The 18766-nt window shown below is 65.3% G+C and overlaps 1 protein-coding gene across 12 annotated transcripts in view; it reads right to left on the bottom strand.

Annotated features, from left to right (window-relative positions):
- Positions 1-489: 489 nt before the first annotated feature.
- ARHGAP8 (Rho GTPase activating protein 8) overlaps positions 490-18766 on the bottom strand; it is a 37115-nt gene continuing 18838 nt past the window's right edge. For 9 of the 12 annotated variants that reach the window (XM_089307717.1, XM_070051523.2, XM_070051528.2 and 6 more), the window contains 7 exons: positions 15693-15791; positions 14781-14891; positions 7166-7239; positions 4618-4695; positions 3763-3891; positions 1811-1914; positions 490-891 (listed from right to left, as the gene is read on the bottom strand). In XM_089307717.1, coding sequence (XP_089163843.1) covers positions 574-891; positions 1811-1914; positions 3763-3891; positions 4618-4695; positions 7166-7239; positions 14781-14891; positions 15693-15791 — 913 coding nt within the window. In that variant the 3' untranslated portion in view covers positions 490-573. Of the gene's footprint in view, positions 892-1810; positions 1915-3762; positions 3892-4617; positions 4696-7165; positions 7240-11745; positions 12052-14780; positions 14892-15692; positions 15792-18766 lie in introns of those variants that run through there. The other 3 variants (XM_089307721.1, XM_089307722.1, XM_089307720.1) reach the window with 3 other exon arrangements.

Raw genomic sequence — 18766 nt, 5'->3', positions numbered from 1 at the left:
TGTGTGGACCGGGAATGACTGTACAGAGGACTTGGAGCAATGTCCCTGGTGGGGCTAGTCCCTCCCTCCTGGGAAGAGGAGGGGCTCTCCTGACCGGCAGGGCTGGCGACCGGGCCGCGAGTGTGTGGCTGTCAGGGTGTCCGCTTAGCCAAGGCCCCCGGCGGGCCCAGCCAGCCACTGGGGGCTGTGCGAGCTGCATCCGCGAGACCCCGGGGCCCACCTTTCCTGCCGTGTCTGAGCTCGGGGGGGTGGGGGAGAAGTGCTCGCTCCCGTGAGCACGCCCCCGGGGGGACCCCAACACCCCCAGCGACCCCCGACTTGTGGGCCACGATAAACCCATTGTTGGTGGTCCTGGGTTCAGAGGCTTTCCCAGCGAGACCCCAGGCCCTCGGTTCCCACCTGGAGCCGGGCCGCTTGGGGTGGTGCTCATCAGTCCTGACAGGTGTGTTGCTCCGGCCCAGCTCACGGCCCGGGAATCGAGGCACAGAATTTTCTTAGAAGGTTCTGAGTCCATTTAATGTCAAGTTTACAAAGCATGCAACCAGGGCACGAGACGGGCTGTCCGGGGCGCCTTCACCAGGCGGGGGGTCTCCCAGCCGCTGTCAGGGGACACGGTGGGGGGACGGGCGTGGCAAGGCCCGAGGGGCGTCTGTCCCCAGTGCACCCAGCAGCCAGGGGCTGGCCCTGCTCGCCGGCAGGCTCCCCATCCGCAGGGGCGGCGTGGGCGGGGAACACCGTCTGGTAGTACTCGATGAGCAGCTCGGTGAACAGGTTGAGGGGCACGAGGGCGTTCAGGGAGGACGCCCCCTGCGACGGCCAGATCAGATTCAGCCCGAAGACGCAGGCCAGGCTGGAGCTGTTCATTTTATTGAAAAGGCTCTCCCGGGACACCTGGAAGAGGCCACACGTGGGACAAGGGCCTGGATCCCCTGCTAAACCCTAGGAGGGGCTGTGACACAGCCAGCCACGGGGTGGCGCTGTGACACGGTCAGCCGCCAGGTGGCGCTGTGACATGGCCAGCTGCCAGGTGGCGCTGTGACACGGTCAGCCGCCAGGTGGCGCTGTGACATGGCCAGCTACCAGGTGGCGCTGTGATGCGGTCAGCCACTGGATGGCGCTGTAACATGGTCAGCCACCGGCTGGCACTGTGACTCGGTGAGCCACGGGGTGGCGCTGTGACATGGTCAGCCGCCAGGTGGCACTGTGATGCGGTCAGCCACCCACCCTGCTCAGGCCTCAGCCTGGCCTCGACTATGTGGGGCTCTATCTGACTGACTCCCGGGGTTCCCCCAACCCCACCTCCGCATCTTGTGGGGTGTCTCCAGCACAGCAGACACGAGCCAGCCAGCCCCTCTGACCTCTGCACTGGCCAGCGGCAGCTGTGAGGAGCCCGTGCCCCCATGGCCACAGTCCCCAGGGAGTGGGTGTCACCACCCCCAGGGTGCAGATGAGGAGACTGGCGCCCAGGAAGCACAAAAGCCTTGCACGGCAGGTGCCCCGCCCCCGGCCCTGTGAGCACCCGGTCTGCTCTCTCGTTCCTGCCTCCCTGCCAGGCCGGAGCCACAGAGGACTCAGATCAGCAAAGGGGACAAGAACCGGGGGGTCCAGCTGGGCAAGGATGACCACCGCCCCACGCCCCGCCCCGGGGAGCCGAGGGCACGCCCTGCCACCCCCACCTGCCGCCCGCCCCGGCCGCAGGGTGGGGCTTCCCAGTAGTCACTGCCCGACTGGGTCTTGGATGCAGTCCCGTGTGGCCGGGGGTGGACGGGACCCCAGCCTGGGGGGCTCAGGGGCCGGCGGGGCCACTCACCGCGTGCAGGAAGCCCATGAGGTAGCTGAGCACCGCGTAGTTGTGCCGCGGGAGGCCCTGCAGGATCTGGCGGCATCGGGTCACGCGCAGGCTGCTCTCCACGTCTGCAACGGCACGAGGCCCCTTCCTGAGCCCACGCCGTGGGCAGGGCCATCCCTGGGAGGGCGCAGCTGCAGGGGGCGGGCAGCCCCCAGGATGGAGCACCCTGCACTTGGTCAGGCCCGGAGCCTCCGTGTCCGTCTGTCCACTTCAGCCCCTCTTTACCACGTGCACGGTGTCTCGCTCCCCAGAACACGGGGCCCTCGCATAAATGGCCGTGGTCTGGCCCGGGGTTCCGTGGGCCAAGCCCGGCCCATCGCCTGCTGTGTCAGTCAAGCTCACTGGAACACAGCCAGGGCCACGCACTGACGCTGTGGCTGCACACACACTCGTGGCAGAGGCTGTGCGGCTCCGGCCCCCACGGCTGCACCTGCTGGAGCCCCGGCCCCACGGATCCTGGCACCGTTCTGCTCCCGGGGAAGGAAGGGTCCCACCCACCTGTGGCTTGGGTGGGGCTGGCCCACACCCCAAGACCTCCCCGTCCCCCCATAACCACGCCCTCCATTTGAGCCCCATAAGCGTCACCTCGATACCTACCAAGTGCTCACCTTGCACCCACTCACCTGGCCACACATGTGCTGTATTTGATGCACTTCCACCCACGCATGCACACTCCCACACACGTGCACTCCCACACCCCCATGCACACCCCCATGCACACTCCTGCTTACACCCATGCACACACGTTCGTTCCCACTTACACAACCATGCACACATGTGCACTCCCACACACACCCATGCACGCACGTGCACTCCCACTCACACTCATGCACACACATGCACTCCCACTCACACACCCATGCACACACGTGCACTCCCACACACACCCGTGCACACACACACAGGCACTCTTGTTCACACACCCATGCACTCCTGGAAAGAGAAGCAAGAGCACCGGAACCGCCTCCAGGTACAGGGGTGGGGCAGACCCTCGGCCGCTGTCCCCGCTGCACCTGTGCCGTCTCCATGGTGACGCCACCTCGGCCCCGCCCCGGGGCACACCTGCCTGCTCCCCTCCTTCCTCCACTTCCGTAATCAGCAGACAGCTCGGGGCTGTCCAGACTGGGGCGGGCAAGCCCACTGCCCTGGGCTCGCCTTCCCCGGACAGTCCAAGCAGGCGGGGCCACAGATGGGTCACGTGCACCACGGCCGCCCCCAGGGCACCCACATCCACACCCGACACCACCTTGGATCCCACGTACACCAGCGGGGCCCCCTCCAGGTGAGGGCTGAGGTGCTGGGAGGCGCCACCTGCCCAGCACAACACACCCAGTTCAAGGACGCCCCCGGCCGCCTCCCCTGCCCAGCCAAGCTGCACTGCAACCACCGGCCAGGATGACCCTTGACCCCGCCTTCCCCACCAGGACAAGGCCTGGCTGAAGCCTGCAGGAGCCAGGGACCTGAGGGCGTGGTGGGGCCAGGGGTCAGGGACCTGAGGGCGTGGTGGGGCCAGGGGCCAGGGACCTGAGGGCGTGGTGGGGCCAGGGGCCAGGGACCTGAGGGCGTGGTGGGGCCAGGGGCCAGGGACCTGAGGGCGTGGTGGGGCCAGGGGTCAGGGACCTGAGGGCGTGGTGGGGCCAGGGGTCAGGGACCTGAGGGCGTGGTGGGGCCAGGGGCCAGGGACCTGAGGGCGTGGTGGGGCCAGGGGTCAGGGACCTGAGGGCGTGGTGGGGCCAGGGGTCAGGGACCTGAGGGCGTGGTGGGGCCAGGGGTCAGGGACCTCAGGGCGTGGTGGGGACAGCCTCAACGCCCCCTCTCCTGCCTGGCAGCGCCGGCCTGAGCGGGCTGGGGCTGGGGCCGGGGCTGGGCGGACGCCACCTCGCCAGCAGACGGCCCCCCGGGCAGGTGCGTACTCGTGATGTCCAGGATCTGCTCGTAGGCCTGGAAGGTCAGCAGTGGCTGTGGCAGCTCCCGCAGGAAGGTCTTCAGGACCACGGCGGGGACGTGGACGTCCCCGTAGTCGTCGAAGTTCACGGGCTTCCCTGACACGGAACACGGAGGGGCTTCCCGTCAGGGGCGCCTGAGGCCCCGCCGCCACCTCCCTGCCTCCCGCAGGAGCAGGACGCCCGGCTGCTGGCTTCTTGGGGGTGGGTTTGCTCCTGACAAGAGGGGAGCTCTGGGGGCTCGGGGGTGCAGCTGTCACGGAGCGGGGGCTGGATGGGCGCGTGCCGCGCGGCCCGCACGGTTGACGGGGAGTGGGTGGACCAGGGAAGTGAGCGCGTGAGCGCGGCCACAGCGTCCGGTGCCATCGCCCCATCTTCAGCCGCAGCAGCGCACACGCGGGCAGCCGTGGAGGAGTCGCCCCCCGTGAAACCGTGTCCTGTGTTCAGGGTGTTTATGGCCACGACCACGTGTGCCACCAGCTGTGTGCACACCTGCTGCAGGTGGAGATGCCCTAGGGACACAATGGACCCCAGGCCACCTGGCCCCCGGGGACACTGGGCCAATGCCCCCCACTCCAGACCACCCTTGGGGCTCCTGGGCGGCTGCCACGGCCCTGAGCCCCGCCCCCAGGCTGTGCTTGCCCTGAGCCCCCCCCCCACACTGTGCTTGCCATGAGCTCCCCCTCCCCCCCGCTGTGCTCGCCCTGAGCTACCCCCCCCAGGCTGTGCTCGCCCTGAGCCCCCCCCCCCGTACTTGCCCTGAGCCCCCCCGCTGTGCTCGCCCTGAGCCCCGCCCCCGGGGCTGTGCTCCCCGGCCACGCTCACCCTGGTTGTAGAGCCGCTGCACCTCACGCACCGTCTGGACGCTGGCCGACCTCCGGAAGAGACCCTCGGTGCGCAGTCCTGCAGGCAGAGGAGCCCCGGGCGTCTCACGGGCCTGCACACTTCCAGAACATTCCGCGACTCCCCCGGCCGCGGCAGCGCCCCCTGCGGCTGGCAGGGAACGCGCTGGTCCCCTCCCCGATCGCTCCCCTTAAGTCTTTTCCACGTCACACACACACACACACACACACACACACACACACACACACGCTCAGCCCCGCCTCATTGCCCGCCTCTGTGGGCACCTGCAGAGGAGCGGCGGGCGAGCAGCCCTGTGACCCCAGAGAGAGCACCCAGCCTCTCCGGCCCGCAGGAGGCCCCGAGCCCCTCGACAGAAACACCCGGCCCCCAGGAGCCTCCAAACGCCCACCTCTCACAAGGCCCTGCGCTGAGCTGCCCGACCCGGCAGTCCCCGGCTGCCCCCGGAGGCCTCAGCTTCAATTCAGTGAGCTACAAGGCTGCACAGACACACGGGGTGCCCTCCTGGGCCGCTGCCACGGGCGCCATCGTGGGCAGTGCACACCCAGCTCTGCTGGGCCGTGCTCGTGGGAGTGGGGGTGCAGGACGACTTCCTCCCACCAGGCCAGGCCTGGGGACCGCACAGCAGTGCCCACGCGGACAGAGGGACAGGGGTCCGAGTTCTGAGTCTTCACAGCACCCCCAAGGCCTCACGTCTGGCCCTGCCCCCCACAGGTGTGCAGGCTCTGGCTGACCACAGGCCCTTGGCACCTGCTGCCCCCCCTCCTTGGAGAGCCCCTCTCCACCCTCGGCCTGGCTGCCTCCCCTCCGTCCTCCGGACTCAGAACAGGCCTACTTCCTCGGGGGAGCCTCGGACACGACCAGCCCCTCCCGGGAGCCCAGGTCAACAGGGACAACTCCGTCACACGCTCGGCGCTGCACGTGCCCCGCTCTGCTTGCTTGGATACCCGGGGTGGGGGTGTGCAGAGCGTGAATGAATGAATGAATGACTGATGCAGAGAGGATGCGGGTCTGCCCAGGGGAGGGGTCTCAGATCTTACGGCAGAGCTGGACATAAACAGAAGGAGCAGGAAGGGTGGCCACCCAGGCTGTGGGCCAGGTGCAGGCAGACGTGGCCACCCAGGCCGTGGGCCAGGTGCAGACGTGGCCACCCAGGCCGTGGGCCAGGTGCAGACGTGGCCACCCAGGCCGTGGGCCAGGTGCAGACGTGGCCACCCAGGCTGTGGGCCAGGTGCAGGCAGATGTGGCCACCCAGGCCGTGGGCACAGGTGCAGACGTGGCCACCCAGGCCGTGGGCGCAGGTGCAGACGTGGCCACCCAGGCTGCGGGCCAGGTATAGACGTGGCCACCCAGGCCACGGGCCAGGTGCAGACGTGGCCACCCAGGCCACGGGCCAGGTGCAGACGTGGCCACCCAGGCCGTGGGCCAGGTGCAGACGTGGCCACCCAGGCTGTGGGCCAGGTGCAGACGTGGCCACCCAGGCTGTGGGCCAGGTGCAGATGTGGCCACCCAGGCCGTGGGCGCAGGTGCAGACGTGGCCACCAGGCTATGGGTCAGGTATAGACGTGGCCACCCAGGCCGTGGGCCAGGTGCAGACGTGGCCACCCAGGCCGTGGGCGCAGGTGCAGACATGGCCACCCAGGCCGTGGGCCAGGTGCAGACGTGGCCACCCAGGCCGTGGGCCAGGTGCAGACGTGGCCTGTCTGCTCAGTGCTGCCCTCAGGACCGCAGGGTGTGGGGGTGCTGGAGGTGGAGCCCCACACCCACACGCCAGTGCTACCCATGATGCACAGGCCCAGGTTAACAAGCACAGGCCTGGCCCCGCCCCCGAGTCAGGAGGGGCTTCCCAGGCTGCTCAGGAAGAAAACCAACCAAGGCAGGGCAGAAGGGGATGGTGCAGGGTCAGCTCTCACCGCCCGCCTGCACGTGAAGACAGCACGGGGTCAGCCTCTGCCCACCCGTGGGGACAGCACAGGGTCAGCTCTCACCGCCCGCCTGTGGGGACAGTGCGGGGTCAGCTCTCACTGCCTGCCTGCCCGTGGGGACAGTGCGGGGTCAGCTCTGAAGTCCACACGCGTGCTCTGCAGTGTCCCGGCTGGGACGGCCTGGCGCTGCCCGCAGCCTGCACTGCGGTGCCAGGGCCCCCGCCTGGCCGCTCCATGGCAACCTCCTGCCCCACACACCTTCCCCGGCACCTGCGTTTGCCTCAGAGTCTTGGGGGGATCTCAGGCTCCCCCAGCCCCCGCGACGGCGTCTACAAACCAAGGCCACCTCTTGGGGGCTCACTGCTGACCCCTCGGGACGGAAGCAGGAACGGGGGCACAGAGAGGGGAAGGCCCCGGCCCGGCCACACAGCCGGTGCACAGCGAGGCCAGGGTTCAAAGCCGGGCCTCGAGCCCAGACCTCACGGGGGCTGCCATGCTGGGGCCCCGGCCCTGCCCGGCCGCCTCCCCAGGGCGGCTTCCAGCTCCTCTACCTCCCGCAGGCGGCGGTGCCGGCGGCTGCCTCTCACCTTTCTCCCTCAGGTACGTCACCGTGAACCTCAGCACCGGCGGGATGAGGTCGCCGTGGTTCTTGTCTCTGAGGCTGAGGAGAGAGCAGAGGGCAGCAGCGTTTACCTGACAATGTGGGCGAGCGGGACCGCGAGGGCTGGGGTCCTGCACGCTGAGCAGCTGCCGGGTCGGGGAGACGCGGCTCCGCCCCCAGGAGCCGGCACGTCTGGGGCCACACGACAGACACGACGGGGCAGCCTCCGAGCCCGCCGTCAGAGGGCCGGGGGCTTCCCCAGGGGACGAGCAGGAGCCTCCAGAGGCCAGGGGGCCCCTGGGACGGGGACACAGAGCAAGGCCCAGGGCACGGGCAGGCTCGGCTGTGAGGCCGGAGCCAGGACTGGATGCCGATTCCTGCCGAGGGCACAGACGTCTGGGGACGACAGACGCTGCTGAGATCTGCGCTGCACTGGACGCCAGCCCGGGCGGGGACACGGTGGAGCGGCCGCTTCTTCCTCCCGCGCCCTCGACGCCAGCCCGGGCGGGGCCGAGGGGCAGGGACACAGTGCCCGTGACATTAAGTTCTTCCTCCCTTCTCGGGGGCAGTCACCGCCCTGTCCCTGACTCTGGCTCCGGGCAGACAGCAGACACGAGGTGGGCCACATCCCGGAGCCGTGGAGCCGGGCTCGGTGGCTCTCGTTCCACCCTCCACCCCACAGGACACCGGCGCTGGCTGAGCCTGTGCACCTCGCGAGCCGTAACCCCTCGCGGGGGCTGCTCGTTCTGCAGGGAGTGAGCGAGAGCACGTCCCCCAGCAAGGCTGCCCTGACAGGACGTGCGACCTAGAGGACGCCAGGACCCACGGGGAAGGCGGGAGGGCAGGAGGCGGTGCCTGTTTCCGGATTGGGAGGCGCTGCTCTCAGAGCGGCCGGAGCTCAGACGAGGAAGCGGAGGCACGGAGAGGCGAAGCCGGGTCCCACCGTGCACGGCGGCGGCTGGAACCCAGGCAGCCGGGTGAGCCCTGGAATGCAGCCTCCTAACCCGGGTCCAGGCCACTGCGCAGACCGACGTCTCACACAGCAAAACCCCGCAGCACACCGGGACCATCCCCCACCACCAAGAACTCGGCCGAGAGCTCGGCACGGGGCAGGCGGCAAGCCCCGGCCTCACACCCGGGGTCAGAGGTCGCATGATGGGCACGTGGCAGGAGGCTCTGGGCACCGGTCCCTTCCCCACTGTGCCCGGACGGTGCCGGGAACACACGGCAGTGTCTCGGCCCCTCCTCACCAAGCCCCCACCAGCTGGCCACCATGAGTGACCTCTGCCAATGCCACCCGGAGCAGACCTGGCTGTTGTGGGCCAATGGAAAGAAGATCTCTCCCTCCCTCTCTCTCCCTCCCTCTCTCTCCCTCCCTCTCTCTCCCTCCCTCTCTCTCCCTCTCCCTCCCTCTCCCTCCCTCTCTCTGTCGCTCCCCGTCTTCGTGGAGGAACGACACAGGACCCTGCGCTGTTCTTTTGTCTGCTCGGCCCTCCCCGGGTTTGCTGCTGGTTCTTCCCGGGTTGGCTACCGTCCCTTCCACCTCCGTGGAAGGGCGGTTCCCCCTGCCACTTTCCCCACTTCCGTGGGGGAGCGGCACACCGCCGGCTGGCTCTCTCGGGGGCTGCACAGGTGTTCCTCTTAGATGTTCCTGGTGCATGTTGTCTCTCTCCTCCTTTATAGTCCTCTTCCACCAATCCCAACTCTGCTGCCCACACGCCGAGCACTCTGCTCTCCTCCAATCAGGAGCAGGATCAGCTCCTGCAGCTCATCAGTCAAGTTGGCGAGAGGCAGCTGCGTATAAGTTGTTACTCCTCTCCCAGCGCCATATTGTGGGAGAGCAGATGCATAGAATAAGTCTTAATTCCAGTAACAGTCTAGTCTGAGTTGCTCCCCACAGATCCCCCTTTCTTTTTATTTTTTGGCATTGATACGCGCCTGTCTTCGGTGCCCCACGGCACACACTCTGCTCTGCTTGCTGGAGTTGCCCACAGGTGCTTACAAGCCCTACCAATCAGGCAAACCGAATCCGGGTCCTCTCTTCGCCATGTTGTGAGGAGGTTTTTAGGCGCTGATGCGTGCCTGTGTTCGGTGCCCTGCAGCGCATGCTCTGCTCTGCTAGAACTGCCTGCAGGTGCTTACAAGCCCTATCAATCAGGCAAACCGAATCCGAGCCTTCTCCTTGCCGTCTTGTGGGGAGACTTAGTGGTGTTGATAATGTGCCTGTCTTCGGTGACCTGCAGCCGCCCACAGGTGCTTATCGTCTTACTAATCAGGCAGACCAAATCCAAGCTCTCTCATTGCCATGTTGAGGGAGGCCTTATTTTTCTCTATTTCTCTATCTCCGGGCATTCCTATTTCTCCTATTTTACTTCTATCTACCAGCATTCTTATTTCTTTCATTTTACTTCTAAACTTCTGTTTCTCTTATCCCCGCGGCTTCCAGGCTGCTTCTCGGCACCTTGCCCCGCGGCGGCTTCCCGGCTTCACGCGCTCCACGGTCTCCGCGCCCTTTGCGCCCGCACCACGGCCCCGCGCGTTCCCTATCTACTCGTGCCCCGTGTGCTCTCCCAGCTAGTGCCCCGCGTGCTCTCTGCACGCAGCGGCTTCCGCGAATCACACAGCCTAGCTCACGTTTCCGCCACTGGTATTCAGTCTAAGTTTCCCGGGCTAACCTGACGAAATGCAACCTATAGCTTACATTTCCGCCTTACGGTTTGGCTTCCCGTCTTTTGCTCCCCGGGCTAATCTGACGGATTCCAACCTGGCCCACGTCTCTGCCTCTGGTTCCAGATTTTCGCCCCTTGTTCCCTGGGGTGACTTGAAGAATCCCATGATAGCTTATGTCTCCGCCTCAGCCTGCCCCCGCGGCTACATCCTCCCTAACATTTTTCTCTACCCGGTATGTTTCCCTAACTTTTCTTCCAACAACATTCCCCTCTCATTTCTCCTGGCTTCTCCCCAGTCTGTATCCGAGTCTAAGTTTCTTCTAGGTTTCACTTTCGCTTTTAATCTCCTAGCTTCCCCGCCATAGTCTGTATCCGAGTCTATGCCTAGGCTTTCAATGGCTTCTTCCGGCACCTTTTCCATCCGGCTTTTCCCTAGGCTCTTCTAGTCTCTCTCTCCGGTATTTTCCCACTTCTTCCCGCTTCTTCCCTCCTAGGTTTCCTATCCGAGTCACGGCACCATCATGTTGCTCCCCCTCTTCGTGGAGGAGCAACACTGGACCCTGCGCTGTTCTTCTGTCTGCTCAGCCCTCCCCGGGTTTGCTGCTGGTTCTTCCCGGGTTGGCTACCGTCCCTTCCACCTCCGTGGAAGGGCGGTTCCCCCTGCCACTTTCCCCACTTCCGCAGGGGAGCGGCACACCGCTGGCCGGCTCTCTCGGGGGCTGCACAGGTGTTCCTTCAGATAGATGTTCCCTTTAAATGTTCCTGGTGCATGTTGTCTCTCTCCTCCTTTATAGTCCTCTTCCACCAATCCCAACTCTGCTACCCACACGCCGAGTACGCTGCTCTCCTCCAATCAGGAGCAGGATCAGCTCCTGCAGGTCATCACTCAAGTTGGCAAGAGGCAGCTGTGTATAAGTTGTTACTCCTCTCCCAGCGCCATATTGTGGGAGAGCAGATGCATAGAATAAGTCTTAATTCCAGTAATAGTCTAGTCTGAGTTGCTCCCCACACTCTCTCCCTCCCTCTCCTCCTCCCTCTCTCTCCCTCTCCCTCTCCCTCCCTCCCTCTTCCTCCCTCTCCCTCCCTCTCCCTCCCTCCCTCTTCCTCCCTCTCCCTCCCTCTCTCCCTCTCTCTCCCTCCTTCCCTCCCTCTCCCTCCCTCCCTCTCCTCCTCCCTCTCTCTCCCTCCCTCTTCCTCCCTCTCTCTCCCTCTCTCTCTCTCCCTCCCTTCCTCTGTCACGTCTTTCAAACAGACAAACAAACCTTTAAAACAAAACAAAACACCTGAGGCTCAGAGAAGCAAATGATCCTCACTGACATCACAGAAACGCGCCCTGGCTGGGCTGACGCTGGGGAGCAGGAGCCGCCACGGCGTGGCACAGAGGGTGGCCCTGTGGCCGTCACCCTCAGACCCTGTTTCCCAGGGCAACAGCGGTGCTGGGTGACCACGGCGGTTCCCACCTCCCGCCTTGGTGAGAGGGTCAGGCTGCAGCCCTGGGAAGGACCAGGATTTGAAACTCCAACTTCCCCGCTGTACCGTCGAGGACCTAAGCTGAACAGCCACAGGCAGAGACCCTCACCCACGCCATCCCCACGCCGTCCCCACGAGAAAGCCGGCGCTGAGACACAGTGCACAGCAAGGACCGACCACGTCAACAGCAACTCAGGAGCTCACGTCGGGCAAAACGGGCTGTAGGACAGAACTCACGGCCCGTGACGAGGGCGAGAGAGGGTCCCCCACCGGGGAAATGCAAGAATCACGCACACTTCTGCTCCTAAAACCGGATTCCCCGCCCGAACGGGGAAACGCACAACTGGACAGCGACGGTCGGGGAGCTCAGCCACCCGCCCTCAGTAAGGAACGAACAGCAAAGACACGGCGACCGATGCACGCTCACCCCGGAGCCCACGGCGCCCACGGCAGGCAGGCGCTCTTCCCACATCCCATGAGCGCTTGCGGGTGGCTCGGGTATAAGCCTGTAGCCGATCACAGCTCTCCAACCCAACGCGCAAAGCGAAGCACCACAGACAGGCGCAGAACCTTCCCAGCAGGCCGCTGAAAACCAAGGAGCGGGGAAAACCCAGAGAGGAGGGCGGAGTGTGGCGTGTGCTGAGACGGAAGCACAGTGCACTTGTTCCTGCTCCCCACACCCACAGACAACCACGACCAGAGACATCCGGGGAGAAGCAGTCACCCGCGCTGAGCCCGCACACCTGCTCTGGTCCGTCCTGGTCACGACTCCCCACCCACCATGGCGCAGCGCCTCAGCGTGCTAGATCTGACACGCCTTCCGGAGGTGACGCACAGTGTGCGGGAGGTCGTATGCAGGCCCACGCACGCACGAGGGCACTTGTGTCAGAGACCTGGGCATCGGGGGCTCTGGTGTCCACAGGGGGCCGCGGAGTCCATCACTGTGGACACCAGGGACGGCCGCGCACTCGCGGGCAAAGGACGCATGTAAAGCAAAGCTTAGACTTCATGGCTGTGGGGGCCGGCGCTGGGGCACAGCGGGCAAAACCACCCCCTGCGGTTCCAGCATCCCATATGGGCGCCGGCTCGAGTCCCGGCTGCTCCACTTCCGACCCAGCTCTCTGCTGTGGCCTGGGAAAGCAGTGGAAGATGGCCCAAGTGCTTGGGCCCCTGCACCCACGTGGGAGACCTGGAGGAAGCTCCTGGCTCCTGGCTTTGGATCAGCGCAGCTCTGGCCATTGCAGCCAGCTGGGGAGTGAATCAGCGGATGGGAGATGTTCCATTCCTCTCTGTCTCTCTGTCTCTGTCTCTCTCTCTCTCTCTCCCCCTCTGCCTTTCTGTAACTCTACTTTTCAAATAAATAAATAATCAACCTTTTTAAAAAATAATTTATAGCTGCAAGATTGCTCTTTTTTTAAAAAAAAATATTCCCTGGATCCCTCTTTTTTAAAAGATTTTAGGGGCTGGCTCTGTGGCATAGCGGGTTAAGCAGTGGCCTGGGTACCATATGGGCGCCAGTTCGAGTCTTGGCTGCTCCACTTCCGATCCAGCTCCCTGCTAATGTGCCTGGGAAGGCAGCAGAAGATGGTCTGGGCGTTTGAGATCCTGCAGCCACATGGGAGACCTGGAGGAAGCTCCTGGCTCCTGGCTTCAGCCTGGCCCAGCCCCGGCCATCGCAGGCACTGGGGAGGGAACCAGTGATGTGAGTTCTGTCCGTCCATCTCTACTTCTCCATCTCTCACATAAATCAAAAATTTAAAAAAAAATCAAGAGACTCAAATGAACAGAAAGCCATCTCATGTCCAGGAGTCGGAAGAATTCGTGTTCAGACGGAGGACTCCAGGGGCAGCGGGCGCCCTGTGGGAGTCCCAGCCGACTCCGAGGTCAGTGGGAAAGTCCATGGCACAGGGAACAGCGACTCGGGCAAGAACAAAGCCGGACACCGCTTCCTGCCGTCCGAACACTCTTCACGGCCAGACAGCACGGTCACGTGGCACAAACCCGCAGACGGACGGGAGGGAACCCGGGAGCCCAATCACCAGCCCTCCCGCTCCAGCACCTGGCTATGGCCGAGGCCACCCCCACCCCCGGGGAGAGAAGAGTCTTTCCAGCAGAGGGCGCCAGAGCCACAAAGGCGCAGAAAACCTCACAACCTCACAGACACCCGCTCAGCACCCAGCCTGGGCTGGAAAACCAGGAGACGCAGGCGGATGCCCGACCCTGGGTCAGACACGGCCCCTTAGGGCGGGGTGTGTGCGCGTCACACACCACAGAAGCGGCTCCCCAGGGAAGCCTCCCAGAGGAGGGGCGAGGCAGGAGGAAGGCCAGCAGGTGCACAGGGCAGCAGGCGGGGCTCTGTTGTCCACGCCCCCTCCTGTGAGCCCCTGTGGTCCTGCAGGATGAGGGGGGCCGGGGCTCCGTCCAGTTACAGTGAGAGAAAAACTGGGACGAGAAATGAAGCTCACCCGCCGGCAGGCCCGCTCCTCCCCGGCCCCCGAGCCCTGGCCGCCCTGGGATCCTAAACTCACAGGGGCGATCCCTGCGGCCACAGCTGGCCCTGGACGGTGACGTCCCAGGAAGGGCGAGTGACAAGCCCCCTCCTGCCCGGCCACCCCGCGCCTCCTGGCACCTCAACACCTCGCAAAGTGCTTCCGGGTCACCACGGCCCCGAGCACACCGGGGCTTCAGGGAAGGAACCGGATCGCGAGCGCCGTGCGAGCGGCTCTCCAGGAGTCCCCGTCCCCCCCCAGGCCCTGGAGCTCCAGAATGTTCTGTCAATCACACCCGAATGCCTGGGGGGGGGGACCTCAACTGCCGCCAGGGCAGTGGACACGGGCATGCTCACCGCGGCGGCCTGCACACAGCAAGGCTGCGACAGAGGAGGCCCTGCACGCAGTCAGGGCGCCAGGACAAGCCTCCTGGAGGAGGTGCCCTGGGACGAGCGTTAAGAGATGGACGAAGCTGGCCTGGCGAGGCGGGGGGATGGGCGGTGGTGCAGACCCCCCGAGGAGTAAGATCCTCAACTGCGACACCGTTTCCCCAGGGAGGAGAAGCCGGCGGGGGAACGAGGCCTGGGCGGCTGCGGTAACCACAGCCCTCACCTCTGCGCCGAGCCCAGCAGAAGTCCGGTCCGCGCTCCGGCTCTGCGTCCAGCACAGGCGCTGGCAGGGCGCACTATGGCCACTCAGGGGGCAGCGGCCCAACCAAGCGCCCACGCCCACCGCCAGCCTCTGGCCGGCACGCCCACGGTGGCTGCCATTTCATTGGCCATAGCCAGTCACGTGACCACCCCTGCGCTCCCAGCATCGGGCCTGGGGGCGGGAGCTAGGGCAGGGGCCCAGGTGTTCCCTGCCCTGCCCAGCACCGAGCCCCCCCCACAGACACACGGTGGCCAGGCTCAGCCTCGGTCGGGGACAGCGTCCCCACGCCAGCAGTGTCCCTTGGCTCCCCGCGCTCACTTACTATTGCAGACTGACCCCGAACTGCTGCGTGGGCAGGGGCGGCCGGGGCGGAGGCGTCTTGGCCGGAGGTGGCGGCTGGCCCTTGTGCAGGCTCTGGAGCTGCTGGTCATACCTGCAGACACGGGGACGCACGGCTGCCATGTGGTGAGACATGGGCTCCCCGACACCAGCGGACGGTCGCAGGCACACACGTGTGCGCACACCCACCCCCCTGGCAGTACCTCAAGCGGCAGGAAGGGTGGTCCAGCCCCCAGCAGCCCCCCACCATGCCAGAGCTCAGTGCGGCCACCATGAGGACACACGTGGCCTCCAGGCATCTGACTGGAGGCCGAGTGCTGGGGGACCTGTCTGGCTGGGCTGCACAGCGGGTGCTCAGCGCTGGCCGCTACTGAGCAGGGGGGCCGGGAGGGAGTCGGAGGGGAAGCCCTTGGACAGCGCTCACCAGACTCCCAGCCGCTCTGTCTACTCCTCCCCCTCCCCTGGGCAAAGACACCCTTCCTGGGGCCCTCGGTGTGTGGCCCTGTGGACACAGGTCCGGGACAGGGAGCAGTGTCAGCAGCTCAGACGGGGGGCCCTGCTGCAGGGACCCACTGGGGTACCGCTGGACACGCGGGGGCAGCTGGGAGCCAGGACGTGGCCTGGGAGCCTGAACCCTCAGCTGCTGTGGCCACAGCTGCCGTCTGAGAGAATCATAGCCTCCCCGCCCCGAGCAGCCCCCGAGAGGCGCCCCTGCCCCGCACCGCGGCCACCAGGGGCCCCAGGACAGCCAACGCCCATGGCCAGGTGAGGAATCGCCGGTCACACCCCGGGGCCACGGCTCGAGTCGCCCACTGTGCACACATGTGGATGCCGCCAACTCCACGCCACGCCTGGGCAGGGCACTCCGGCCGGGGCGGGGCTGGCGGAGACTCACCGCACGACCTCTGGGGGCACGGGCAGCTGGTCGGACGGCAGGTGCTCATGCAGCTCACTCAGGTAGTTGAAATACATGACCTTCTTCCCAAACTTGTGGCTGAGAGAACAGAAGGAAGAGGCTGGAAACCGGCAGGGGCCGCGGGCGGGCTGGGGGCCTGCGGTGGGGGCGGGAGGGCACCGCGCGGACTTCCAGGGCAGCCAGGCTTTCGGGGGTCTGGGGGTGGGGGCGACTTCCCACCCAGCTGTCCCCTCTCCGCTCCTCCCTGAGCGCCCTGGGGGCAGAGGACCTGCAGGGCCAGACAGGCCCTGGGCGAGTCCTGCAACCCCACCGTCTCTTGGGGGCCTCCCTGCTCCTGGCCCCTCTTTGAGAAGGGGTCTCTCCCCTGAAGTGAGGCAGGAGGCAGAGCCGGGCTGTGCCCACCAGGCTCCAGCTGGAGCCCTGGCTGCGCCGTGGCTGCGCTGTGGCTGCCGTGGTCCTGCGGAGGCCCGCAGTGGGCGTGAGCAGCCCCTCTACGCCGGGCTGCGGCCCCAGCCCGCTCCACGGCCACCAGGGCTTCGTTTGCCACAAATGGTATCATCCTGGTCTTATTTATTGTTCAGAACGATGTTATTTCCTTACTGTAGCTATTCAGGGAACACAACTAAGAACGGGGTTAAAGAATCACAGGTAGGGGCCAGTGCTGAGGTTAAGCCGGCGCCTGCAGTGCTGGCATCCCTTACGGGTGCCGGCTCAGGTCCCGGCTGCTCCACCTCCGATCCGGCTCTCTGCTGTGGACTGGGAGAGCAGTGGGAGGTGCCCCAAGTCCTTGGGCCCCTGCACCCACGTGGGAGACCCGGAAGAAGCTCCTGGCTCCTGGTTTCAGACTAGCCCAGCTCCAGCTGTCGAGGGCATGTGGGGAGTGAACCAGTGGATGGAAGACCTCTCTCTCTCTCTCTCTCTCTCTCTCTCCCCTCTCTCTCCTCTCTCTCTCTCTCTCTCCCCCCTTCTGTCTGTAACTCTCTCTCTCAAATAAATAGATAAATCTTAAAAAAAAAAAAACTAGAATCCCGCCTTCTGCCAAGCGTGTCTGGCCCAGCGGTGGGGAGGGGGGGCGCTGGCCACTTTAGGACCAGGAGTGCACGCAGCCCCCGCCGGGGCTGCTCCACGGGGCCGCGGTTCAGTCCCAGCAGCGATGGCCAGGCAGCTGGGGAGGCACGCGCAGGCTCACGTGCACACACATGTGCCGTGCTTATGCGCACACACACAGGTGTGCCTCACACGTGTGCTCACTGCTGCACACAGGCACATCCACGCCACGCTGACTCACAGGCACACACACGCGTGCACACATGAACACGTGCCCACTCATGTCCATACGTGCCACACTCACAGGCAAGCACACCCACGCACACACACACATGCACACACACATCCACGCACTCTCACACACACACTTGCACACGCACATCCACGCACTCACACACGCTCACACACTCACACACACACTCACACATGCACACGCACATCCATGCACACTCACACACACTCGCAACGCACATCCACACACACATCCACGCTCACACACGCTCACACACACATGCACACACACACCCCCACACACTCATATACACACACACGCTCACACACACATGCACACACATCAACGCACTCACACACACACTTGCACACGCACTCACACACACTCGCACACGCACATCCATGCACACTCACACACACATGCTCACACACATCCACGCTCACACACACTCACATCCACGCACGCTCACACTCCCTGCTCCCCCCAGGGCTGCAGGTTGAGGAAGCGACATGTGTCAGCAACACTCCCCGAACCACTGCAGGGGTCCAACCAGCAAAGGGAGGTGAGGGGAAGTGAGGAGGGGTGAGGAGGTGAGGAGGAGGTGAGGAGGGGTGAGGAGGGGTGGGGGGGAGTGAGGAGGTGAAGGGTGAGGAGGTGAGGAGGGGTGAGGAGGTGAGGAGGGATGAGGGGTGAGGAGGGGTGAGGAGGTGAGGAGGGGTGAGGGGTGAGGAGGTGTGAGGAGGAGGTGAGGAGGGGGTGAGGAGGTGAGGAGGGATGAGGGGTGAGGAGGGGTAAGGAGGTGAGGAGGTGAGGAGGTGAGGAGGGTGAGGAGAGGTGAGGAGGGGTGAGGGAGTGAGGAGGGGTGAGGGGGTGAGGAGGTGAGGAGGGGTGGGGTGAGGAGGGGTGAGGGCGTGAGGAGGGGTGAGGAGGTGAGGAGGGGTGAGGAGGTGAGGAGGGGTAAGGAGGTGAGGAGGGGTAAGGAGGTGAGGAGGTGAGGAGGGTGAGGAGAGGTGAGGAGGGGTGAGGGAGTGAGGAGGGGTGAGGGGGTGAGGAGGTGAGGAGGGATGAGGGGTGAGGAGGGGTAAGGAGGTGAGGAGGTGAGGAGGTGAGGAGGGTGAGGAGGGGTGAGGGGGTGAGGAGGTGAGGAGGGGTGGGGGTGAGGAGACGTGAGGATGTGAGGTGGGGTGAGGAGGGGTGAGGAGGTGAGGAGGGGTGAGGGGGTGAGGAGGGGTGAGGAGGGGTGAGGAGGTGAGGAGGGGTGAGGGGGTGAGGAGAGGTGAGGAGGTGAGGAGGGGTGAGGAGGTGAGGAGGGATGAGGTGTGAGGAGAGGTGAGGAGGTGAGGAGGTGAGGAGGGATGAGGTGTGAGGAGGGGTGAGGGGTGAGGAGAGGTGAGGAGGTGAGGAGGGGTGAGGAGAGGTGAGGAGGTGAGGTGGGGTGAGGAGGGGTGAGGAGGTGAGGGGTGAGGAGGGGTGAGGGGGTGAGGGGTGAGGAGGTGAGGGGGGTGAGGGGTGAGGAGGTGAGGAGGGATGAGGGGTGAGGAGGGGTGAGGAGGGATGAGGGGGTGAGGAGCGGTGAGGGGGTGAGGAGGGGTGAGGAGTTGAGGGGTGAGGAGGTGAGGGGTGAGGAGGTGAGGTGGGGTGAGGAGGGGTGAGGAGGGATGAGGGGTGAGGAGGTGAGGTGGGGTGAGGAGGGGTGAGGAGGTGAGGGGTGAGGAGGTGAGGAGGTGAGGGGTGAGGAGGTGAGGAGGGGTGAGGAGGTGAGGGGTGAGGAGAT

Source organism: Oryctolagus cuniculus, chromosome 11 (genome assembly GCF_051225735.1).
Source record: "Oryctolagus cuniculus isolate XC-2025 breed Fujian yellow rabbit chromosome 11, ASM5122573v1, whole genome shotgun sequence".
Taxonomy (NCBI): domain Eukaryota; kingdom Metazoa; phylum Chordata; class Mammalia; order Lagomorpha; family Leporidae; genus Oryctolagus; species Oryctolagus cuniculus.
The sequence above is the reverse complement of the archived record's forward strand: the minus strand, read 5'-3'. Positions and strand labels throughout refer to the sequence as shown.